The sequence below is a fragment of the Octodon degus genome, unplaced genomic scaffold (assembly GCF_000260255.1).
Source record: "Octodon degus isolate 3935 unplaced genomic scaffold, OctDeg1.0 scaffold00016, whole genome shotgun sequence".
Classification (NCBI taxonomy): Eukaryota; Metazoa; Chordata; class Mammalia; order Rodentia; family Octodontidae; genus Octodon; species Octodon degus.
In genome coordinates, this window is record NW_004524592.1 from 11,290,288 (window position 1) to 11,301,771 (window position 11,484).

Genomic DNA, 11,484 nt, shown 5'->3' on the forward strand with positions numbered 1-11,484 from the left:
TTTTTAAACTGGGTTTCACTCTGCAGTTCAGGCTAATCTTGAACTAACTTTGTAGCCCAGGCTGGCCTCGAACTCTCAGTGCTCCCACGTCAGCTTCCCAAGTGCCAGATTAAAGGTGTGTGCCACCATCCCTGACTAAACATCTTAATCTTAAAATACTCTTAGATTTTTCTAAGAGTATTTTTCTAAGAGTGTGTTGGTCTGTGTGACCCACTGTTTTATTTATTGAGTTTTGCCCCTTGAGTTATTTAATTTTGCAAAGTGGTTTTTGTTTGTTTAAATTTTATTGCAAACATTTTGAAACTTTTGCTCTCTGTTCTTTGGTGTTCAGTGTAACATACATACAGTAAATGTTGAATAAGTGAAGGTTGAAGTAAGATCTTACTATTTCTCTGTAGTAATACTTTACCATAGAGGTCATGTTTGTAGAAGAGATTGTAAGAAGTTTATAGAATAGCTTGTTACAGGCTATTCTGGAAGAAAGAAGAGGGCTGGGGAGATAGCTCAGCCACATAAGCACCTGCCTTGTAAGTGCAAGGTCCTGAGTTCAATCCCTAGTACCAAAAAGAAAGGAAGACGACTAATGCCTCTTGAGGGAACAAAAGCAATAATCTGTAAAAGAAGATTATAAGTGTTTTACTTTTTTTTTTTTTTTTTTTCTGGTGGAACCGGGTATTGAACTCGGGCCCTTGTGCTTGCCAGGGAAGCGCTTATTCCACTGAGCCATCTCCCCAGCCCCAAGTGGTTTACTTATGATAGAAGAGAAAGAATATAAAATAACAGGTAGTAGTAGGTGATCAATAATATAAAATGACACCACGTTTTTTCGTAGAACTGTGAACATTTTACTGGGCAGGGTGGCTATGCCTGTAATCCCAGCACTTGAGGAGATAGGAGAAGCACTTCAGGTTCCAGGCCAGCCTAGGCACCATAGTAAGTTTAAGGCCAGCCTGAGCTATGTGGCAAAACTCTGTCTCGACAAAAAGAAAGAACTATGACGACTGTAATCTTGCTGGTGGTACACAGTGCTGATTAACCAAAGCTGTTCTCTGTTGAGCCTAGACTCCAATGAACAGTCAGCATCACTAATCCCATTAGCAACATGATCGGAAAATGTGTACTTAATCTCTGCTCTCTGAAAAGCTGTTTAGCGTATGGCTATAGTTATCACTAGAAAATGAATATGAGTTGTACCGTACAATCCAGATTCTTTAAAGGCTATTTAAGCCACAGCTTGGATTAAAGGGCCATTTTTTCAGCACTGTTCTGTTGGCTCTCAGTGCTGTGTTTCATCTGTGACTTTATGACATGTTGGTGAATGGATTCTCGTAAGTGCCATTCATCTGCTCATACTTTCCCTAGTAAATAAAGATAAAGAAATTACTTTCATTTAAGTTCCTATTCATTTAAGAGTTAGACCTAGTGTGTTGACGTACTGAGAAGGTTAAGCTTAAAGCATTGGATTGTTTCTGTTGCCTTGCTTTTGGCTGAAATATTGTTTTGCAATAGATCTACTGGATCTTTTTTTCTGCTGTTTAAAAGAACATTCTTACATCTCAGAACAGTTGTAAACCTGTGTATCCCTATTCACATTTCCCCAATAATGAGCATGATGTATACACTTTTTCACTTCTTTCTCTGCACTTTCCAGGTCTGACGAAGATGATGTGGACAGCAGGAGCTCCAGGGTGACCCAACTTTGCACTTACTTTCAGCAGAAATACAAGCACCTCTGCCGCCTGGCACGGGCGGAGTCAAGGCAGAAGAGATGCAGGTTGGCACTGAGGAAGGCACTGCTGCAAGCAGCCAGCCAGGAGCCAGAGAGCGCTGGGCAGCTGCTGCAGGAGCTGCACAGGGCAGCATGCAGCCGAGCCAGGTGAGCGCGTGGTTGTGGCTCAGGGGAGCTTGGCGCTCTGTTCTCTTGTGCTTTTGAAACAGGGTCTTGCTGTGTAATTCAGGCCAGCTTTAAATTCACCTTTGGGCCTGTTCTGTCCTCGAGCTCCAAGTCCTCCTACCTCAGCCTCTAGCTACAGTTTGCTGTGGTTTTCTATTTGGAGAGGTTAAAGCATAATGTGAGGTGAACATTTTATCCCCCAGTATTTGAGTGCTACATTTTAGCTTTGTTGGTCAGAAAAGGTACTATATAGGTGGTAAAATAAGCTGGCAGTCAAAGCAGACCATTACTGAATTTTCCATGGAGTTTGATTACAGTGAAATCATTTGAGGACTTTTGTTTTACTTCTATTCCCTCTACCCTCCCTTCTCGCCCACATGAAATTTTCTTTCTACTGCCCAATATCTGTCATCCATTTGGATTATCTTACCCTTTGGGTTTCTCACACAAGAGAAACAATGTGATATTTAAACTTGCGTGCCCAATTTATTTCACTAAACATGAGTGTGATATGATGCTTTTAATTCTTTTGGGAAGATACTTAGGACAAGCTGGGTCAAATGGAACCTCTAATTTTAATTTTTAAAGGAATCTCCACACTTGATTTCCACAGTGGTTGTACCGGTCTATACTCCCACCAACAATGGGCAAGGGTCCCACAGCCCTGCCAGCATTTGTTATTGATTTCTTGCTAATAGCCATTCTTTCCAGGGTGAAATGCATACTCAGCCTTGTGTTAATTTACATTTCTCAAAAGACCAGTGATGTAGAACAGTTTTTCCTATATTTATTTGATGTTTATACTTCTTTATCTGAGAAGTGTCTATTCATTTCAAATTTTCCATTTTTGGATTGAGTCTTTACATTTGGGGGTCTGGTTTTTCTGAGTTCTTATATATTCTGCATATCATTCCTTTGAGGAATAGGTGGTAAAATGTTTTCCCATTTTGTAGGCTATCTATTCACCGTATTGGTGGTTTCTTATGCTGTGCAAAAAGCTTTTTGAATATGATGTGATATCAATTATTGATTCTTTGTAATATTTTGTATGCATTTGGGGTTTTGTTCATGAAGTCTTTGCCTATACCTATAGCTTTAAAAGTTTTACCTATTCTGTCTTCTGGCAGATTAAGTGTTCTTCTTTTAATTTTTCTGTTTTTTTGAGTCAGAGGGAGGTTGGCCTTGAACTCACTATGTAGCATAGGCTGACCTAGAACTTGTAGCAGTCTTGCCTCAGATTCCCTGAGTACTGGCATTTTAGGTGAACACCACCTTGTCCACACCCTGTTTTCATATTTAGATCTTTGAGCTATAGCAGTTTTAATTTAGTGGATGGTTAGAGATAGGGGTTAGTTTTACTCTTCTGCATGTAGAAAGCCAGTTTTCCCAGCCCCATTTATTAAAGAAGCTATTTTTCTTCCAGTGAGGTTTGTCTGGCCCCTTTGTGAAAGATAACATGTTTGGAATTGTTTCTGCATCTTCTGTTCTGTTCCACTGATATTTGGGTCTGTTTTTGTACCAGTACCATGCTCTATTTTATCACCGCAGATTTGTAGTACAATTTCAAGTAAGCAATTGTGGTGCACCATGCCTTGCCTTTTTTGCTTAGAATAGCTTTTGCTATCCTAGATCTCTTCTGGTTTCAATGAATTTTAAGATTTTCTCTAATTCTGTGAGGTATATTGGTATTTTGATCAAGATTGCATTAAGTTTCTACGTAACAGTTTTGGAAATATGGCCATTTTTACTATATTGATTCTTCCTACCTAAAAACAAGGGATATCTTTCCATTTTTTAATAACCTCTTTGATCTCCATTTTCAGATTGCTGTAGTTTTCAATGTAAAGGTCTCTTACTTTAGATCCCCAAGTCTTACTTTTCTTGATGCTATTATGAAATATGCTATCTCCTTAATTCCCCTCTGAGTGAGTTTGTTTTTTGTGTACAGGAATACAGTTGATTTTTTTAATGTTGAGTTTGTGTTTTGCACTACAGAATTTTGTTAATTATGTAGAAGTCTTTTGGTGGAAATTTTGAGGTCTTCTGTGTAGAGTATAATGTCATTTATAAATAATGGTAATTTAACTTTTTCCTTTCCTATCTGTGTTCCTTTATTTCTTTCTGTTTTATAATTGTTCTGTTTCCAGAACTGTATTAAACAGTTGATCAGGAGTGGTTATAGTGGACATACTTGTCTTGTTTCTGATTGATTGATTGATTGATTGATTGATTGATTGATTTTTGAGACAGGATCTCACTAAATGTAGTGCAGGCTGACTTTAAATTCACAGTGATTTTGTCTCAGCCTCCTGAGTGCTCGGATTATAGATGAACACTACTATGCCCAGCTGTTCCTGATTTTAGAGTGAAAGTTTCAGGGTATCTCCCTGGTCTGAGATAAAGACTTTGTATTCTGATTTTCTGTAGGGTTTTTATCAGGAAGGGATGCTGGACTTTGTCAAATGATTTTTCTATATCCATTAAGATGATCATGTGGATTTTGACCTTGATTCTATAAAATTGTTATACTTCATTTATTGATTTTTATATGTTGAACCATCCTGGCATTCCTAGGTGAATTGTACTTGGTCATGGTATATAACCTTAATGATTTGCTGCATTGTTTGCTATATTCATTAAGGAGATTGACCTATAGCTCTCTCTTTTTCTCCTTGGCTGGATTGTTCTCTGATTTTTTTTTTTTTTTTTATGTATTTAGGATAGGGTCGATAGGTTCACTACACAGATTGGACTTGTGATCCTTCCTGTTTTTCAGCCTCCCAAGTGCTGAGATTACAGGCACATGCCCAGTCTCAGTTGCCATCTCAGTGCGCCTTAGGGTTGTGGCCAGCAGGACAGGGCAGGCCAAGGATCGAACCCTTGGCCCCTGCATTTGCCTAAGCAGGCACTTTAATCTACTGGGCTATCTGGCTGGTCCTCTTCTCTGATTTTAATTTCAGGATAATACTTACTTCCAGGAATGACTTCATGAGTATTGTTTCATTTTCAGTTTCATTACAGAGTTTGAGGAGGTGTGATTAGGTCCCTAAATTTCTTATAGTTCAGCAGTGAATCTATCAGGACATAAACTTTTCTTTGTTAGTATTTGTTTCAGTTGCTTTTCTCTCCTACCTGAGACAAAACACATAACATCCACAGGTTATGAGAGGGAAAGTTGATTTAACTCATAGTTTGTAGAGGTTTTTGTCCATAATCAGCTGGCATCAAGGTACTTTGGCACATAGCAGAGAGGCAGCAATTCATGGCAGTGGAAAACAGCAAAGCAAGCAAAGGAAGAGAGAGACAAACCTCTTTCTGTCCCAAGATACCTGCATTAGAGTGGTTGTAGCACTCACACCATTAATAACAGCATTGGACCATGAATACAGATTCAGCCGTCTGAAAAGCCCACTACTCATGACTGCATGAGGCCTTGGAGTGTCTTGACATACACCCTAACAATTGTTTTTTTAATTCTTCAATTTCATTGATACTGGGATATTTAGAATTTTTATATCTTAATTTAACTTTGGTAATTGAATCTGTCCACTTCTGAATTCTTCATTTTACTGGAATATAGGTTCTCAGAGTAGGAATTGATAATCTATCTTTCTATAGTAACTTGTTAGGGCCGGCCAAATAAATAGCTCAGCGGATTAAAGCACCTGCAAGTAGGCACAGGGGCCGGGAGTTTGATCCCTGGGCTGGCCCTGCTCACCAGGGTGCACTGAGATGGCAATTGAGATGGTTGTGGTAGAGCACGCCTGTAATCCCTGCACTTGGGAGGGTGTAAACAGGCAGATCACTACAAGTCTGATCTAGTAGTGAGACACTGAACACCTTATAGACCCTTCCCTGGAAAAAAAAAAAAGGACAATTGTGATTTCATGCTTTTCATTCCTAATTGGATGAATTCTGAGTTTCTCTCTCTCTCTCTCTCTTTTTTTGTTAAGTTTGGCTAAGAGTGTTTCTATTTCATTTAGCCTTTCAAAGAATCACCTCTTTGATTCATTGCTTCTTTATATTGTTTTCTTTGCCTCCATTGCGTTCATTTTGTTTTAATCTTGGTAATCTTCCTCAAAGAAGTTTTGGGTTTAATTTGCTAATCTTTTTTCTAGAACCTGGAGGTTGAACCTATGTTATTTATTTCAGCTAGCTCTGTTTTTCTGATGTGGGGATTCATCACTATAAATTTCCCTTGTAGAATTGCTTTGATTGGGTCTCATGCATTCCAGTATGTTATATTGGTGTTATCATTTAATTGTATAATCTATCTTATTTCTGAGTTTCATCTGTGATCTGTTGGTTGAGAGGAAGTTATCTAATTTCCATGTGTTTCTTTAGTTTCTGTGGTTTCCTTTGTTATTTTCCCATTTCATTGCACTGTGGTCTGATAATATGCATGCATTAATTTTAATTCCTTTGCATTTAAGCATGTTTCATAAACTAGTATATGGTCTATTTTGGAGAATGTCTTGTGCAGCTGAGAAAAGTATATATTCTGTTGGCTAGAGTAGATGTCTACTAAGTCCATTTGGGCAAAGGTTTGGTTCAGTATGGATATTTCTTTGATTTATTTATTTTTGTCTAGTTGATCTATTTGTGGTAATGGGGAATTGTGGTCCCCCATTACAGTAGTAGTAATGCCTGTCTGATTTTTCTTTTTTTCTTTTTTTATTTTTTTTAAATGTATGTGGTACAGGGTCAGCAGGGTTGCACAGATTGGACTGTAGTGATCCTCCTATTTTTAGCCTCCCAAGTGCTGGGATTACAGGTGTGTACCACCACACCCATTCTCAATCATTGTCTCAGTGCGCCCTTGGGGTGGGGCCAGCACGGCCTTCCTGGAATCAAACCCTGGCTGCTGAGTTCTACCTATGCAGGTGCATTAGTCTACTGAGCTATCCTTTTTTTGTTGTTGTTCTTTTTGTTTTCTCATTTTTTCTTTTTACCTGTCTGATTTTTCACATCCCTTGGTTTTTGTTTTATATAATTGTATCAATTGATATTTGGTGGATACACTTACGATTATTGCTTCTGCTTGGATTATTCAATAAGTGTAGTGACCTTTTTTCTGATTAGTCTTAGTTTGAAATCCATTTTGTTTGCAAATACAATCGCCACCCCAGTCTTTTTCTGGTTTCCTGTCACAGAGTATTATTTTTCATCCTCTGTCAGTCTGTGAATTTCTTTTTGAATTGGAAATGTCCCTTTTATGTAGCATATTGTTGGATCTTGCTTCTTGATCCATTCTGTCAATCTGTACAGTTCAGGCTGGCCTTGAGCTCACTTTGTAGCCCAGGCTGGTCTTGAACTCACGTGTTCCTCCTGCCTCAGCCTCCAAAGTGCTGTCTGATACCACTCCCAGCCCTCCCCCCCCCAACTGGGGATTGAACTCAGGCTCTTGCCAGGGAAGCGCTTATTCCACTGAGCCATCTCCCCAACCCCTCCCTTACTATTTTTAAGAAGTCTTTCACTTGATTATTGCTAAGTATAAACCTGCCTTGTAGATCTTATATTCTGTCTCCCTCCACATTGATTGATTCTGCTGCATATACTAGCGTTTTTAATCTCCTGGATATCTAAATTAGTTTCATGGAATTAGTTTCTTTTCTACGTTGGACATTCATGATTTCTATCACTGTCCTAAGCACTTCTTTTTGTTTTGTTTTTATCTATATCTATTCTAGATTCACTAACCATGATCTTCGCTATGGTCCTCATCTCTTTAGTTATCTTTTTCTTTTTTTCCTAAAGACTTATCTGTTTTGTTATGTCTACTGCTATCATTTCAAAAAGTTCAGCTGGGTGGCTTTTTTTTTTTTTTTTAAACCTTTTTTATATTATTTATTTGGTGTAGGCTTTCACTACTTAGATGGGACTCATAGTGATCCTCCTATTTCAGCCTGCCTAACCCTGGGATTGCAGGCATGTGGTACCGGGGATCAAACCCTGGTCCTTGTGCTTTACAGGCAGGTGCTTAGATTGCCAAGCTATCTCCCCAGCCCTCTTGGGTGGCTTTTGATTTCTTGTACCTCAGTGCCCTTTGGATTTGCCTCTGGAGAGTTAGGGGTGTTGGGTTGCATCTTGCTTCCCTATTTTCTGTTTGTTTTCTGCATTAACAGTTGTAAATTGCTTATGGTAGTTAGCTTCATTACTACTTGCAAGACCTCTTTAGGAAATGACTGCTTTTCAGAGGTATGTTCTAGGCTTTTGGATCTGTACAAGGTCCTTAGGGGTGGGAGATTCCTGCCTGTTTGTCCAGGCACCCAATTGTTTGGTATTGGAGTACAATATTGTTTGTGCTCTTCAGACAATCTAGGTATAGGTGTACAAGGAAGAACAGCTGATCACAACCAAGTCCACTTGGCTAAAGTAGCAATAATAGTAGCATCAAGCTCATTCTAAAAAAATTACAAACTGATAACTGTTAATTTGCCACCTTTAACCATAAATATAAGATGTATAGTTGTATAACAAAATTAAAATATAAAATTAAAATTATACTTTGTAATTATCCCCTCAATAGAGTGAGGTACCCTCAAGGCAGACAATTGAAAAGGAGTAAGAGGAGAAAAAATAGAAAAATAAAAGAACAGAAAGAGATTAGAAGCAAGGCTAAAGGACAAAAGATTTTTTAAGCTTCAGGGAACTGGTGAAGTTGACGGGAGGGAGGGGGAGAGAGAGAAAGTAAAAAAAAAAAAAAGAGCAAAAGAACCTTAAAAACAATGTTCACATTCATGAAAAAAGAATAAAGAAAAGAGATTTCTCTGTGTTTTCAAGCCTCTGGTTATCTTCTGGGGTCTAGGGTTTTGTGACAGTGTACAATTCACGATGTGTTTCTACTGATACTAGTAGACAAACGAGGCAGACAGAGCCAAGATCCATGCTGGATGACCCTAGCAGGCTGCAGTAGGGTTAGGGTGGGATGCTGATTGTGGTGCTTTCAGTCTGACAGAAGTTTAGGCTGATCCTGGCTTCTTGTGGGTTGGAGCTTGAAGTTTTCAGCCTACAAGAGTCTGGGTGTCTCTTGCTTGTCTGACCTCTACTCCCTGACCATCGACAGCTCCCATGTTTGTCCCTTACCCAGTCTCTGGGATTTCAACATTGGGAATCTTGAGATGAAGCCAACCCAGGGCTGTTTCATATCCTGGGTTTTTAGTTGGTCCCTCCCCAAAATGCCACCCACCAAGCTCCCTCTCCAGGGGATAGGGAAATGTCTTGGACTGGAGCCACTCACCAGCCCATGAGTGGGCTGTGTCTGTATGTTTCACTGTGTCTGTATGTTTCTTTCTCAGGCCAGGAGCCCAGAGAGGAACAAAACTGCTGGCTGCCCCTCAGTTTTTCTATGTAGTTTGCCTCTTCAGTTTCCCTGTAAGCTTCAGTTTTTCCTTCAGCTCCTTCTTCGGTCCCAGGCTTCTACCTGTCCTCCTTTCCCTCCCGAAGTTGTTATTTTCCAGTGACTGGATTCTGAACCTTTGGGAAGGTGATTTGTAGGTGCTTACCACCCTACCATCTTCTTGCCGGTTTCAAAAACCTAATTCTTTTTCTACTGCTACGTAACATTTATGAGCTGACAGTGTTGTAGGTCAGAAGTTCAGCAGGCTTGAGGAGACTGCCCATGTGCTACCAGGCCAAAGTCAAGGTACAGTCTGTAGGGCTCTGGAAAGAATCTGTACTGACTGCAGAAATTAATGTGTATTAGAGCTTCCAAAATAATTCTTCTCTGCAAAGTGCTGCTAGAAAGGTCCTAGCCACCAGAGGGCACAAGGACCACAACACGCAGCAGAGGTCCAGTGACTGCCAGCTCTTACTGCAAGTGTGGTCTAGATGTTGGCCACATCACAACACTTGGGAACTTTGTAGAAAACTCATATCTCATATCAGAACTCATGGCCTGCTGAATCAAAATCTAATTTAAATTTTCTGTAATGATCATGAAGTACCTGAATATATTTTCATGTTAGAACAGAGTTTCCATGAGTGCAAGAATGAAGTACATTTTTTTCTGAGATCTGTGGTGTTGATGAAGGAATGAATGGCGTGGTATATATGAGAGTCTGTTCTCTTTTGAAACAGTTCATTTAGTTTGCTACAGGTTATAAAATAATGATGTTTGTTGGGCGTGGTGGCACATGTCTAGAATTCCAGCACTTGGGAAACTGATGCAAAAGGATCTTCATGAGTTCAAGGTCAGCCTAGGCTATCTAATGAATTCAGGGCCAGCCTAACCAGGATAACCAGATCCTGTCTTCAAAGAGTCTAGTATATTATAATCATCTCAAAAATGTGAGTTCGTATAGTGACTTTGGGACAGTTAGGTATTTGTGTAGAAAATGTGTATCATATATATATATATTTTTTTTTTTCTTTTTTTTCTTTTCTTTTCTTTTCTTTTCTTTTCTTTTCTTTTCTTTTCTTTTCTTTTCTTTTCTTTTGTGGAACCAGGGATTGAACTCAGGCCCTTGCGCTTGCCAGGGAAGCACTTATTCCACTGAGCCATCTCCCCGGCCCCTTGTATATTATTTTTTAATGTGTGTGTGTATATATATGTGTGTGATTATATATATTATATGTATTTGGGGGGGGGGTGCTGGGTATTGACCCCAGTGTCTCACATAAGCTAACCAAGTGCTCTACTATTTAGCTATGCCCTAACTCTTTCAATGATTTTGAACTAGTTGTTTCCAGTGTGAGTGGTGTTTAAAAAATAAATAGGCAGACGCAGCAGCTGGGATTTGATCCCTTGCGTGTTGTGGTGATGCACACCTGTAATCCCAGCTCTTGGGAGGCTAAACACAGGAGAATCACTGAGTCCAGTCTATGTAGAGAGACTTTGTAGACCCTGTACTAAAATACAAAAAGAAAAAAAAAATATTACCAGATAACAAAAGAAAGCCAACTCTTGTCAGTGGATTTAATGCCAGTGGATTATGTTATCCATGTTAACCATGATTCATGAGAAGTTTACAGTGTGTCACTGTTGGTCACTGTGTCATTGATACCTTATTTTTTATTAGTATATAGTAGTGATACAAAATACTTACATTACTTTTAGGGAATTGGCACATAATACATATTGCATCACTTATAACTATACTTTGTATATTTACTTATTTATTGTCTTTTGGAGAGAGGGTCTCACTGTGCAGCTCAGGCTGGTCTTTAGCTCACTTTGTAGCCGAGGCTGGTCTCTAACTCAGCGATACTACTGTCTCAGCCTCCAGAGTGCTGGAATTATAGGCGTGTGCCACCATACTTGGCTAATACGTTTTCTTTAAAATATAGTTTATGTGAAAGCTGAATAGGGCCGGGGAGATAGCTCATTGGGAATAAGTGCTTGCCTGGCAAGCGCAGGGTGCTGAATTCAATCCCCAGTACTTCAAAACAAAAAAAAGCTACAGAGTTTTTTTTTTTAGTATATGTGCTGCAAGAGCGAGCACTCTTTTCTTTAATGCCTGCTTGAATTGATATTTTGTTTTCGTACATAGACATGTCAAGGCCTAATACTTTACAGTGCTATGTAGAACTATTATTACTTTTGGAACCATACAAATGTATTGCTTATTCATAAAATTTAAAAAGTTAAA

General features: G+C 39.2%; 1 protein-coding gene across 2 annotated transcripts in view; it reads left to right on the top strand.

Annotated features, from left to right (window-relative positions):
- The window catches only part of Ino80d (INO80 complex subunit D), a 72,677-nt gene that overhangs the window by 41,028 nt on the left and 20,165 nt on the right, over nucleotides 1-11,484 (top strand). For both annotated transcript variants that reach the window (XM_023710143.1, XM_023710144.1), the window contains exon 5: nucleotides 1,652-1,876. In XM_023710143.1, the coding sequence (XP_023565911.1) occupies nucleotides 1,652-1,876 (225 nt within the window). The remainder of the gene's footprint in view (nucleotides 1-1,651; nucleotides 1,877-11,484) is intronic.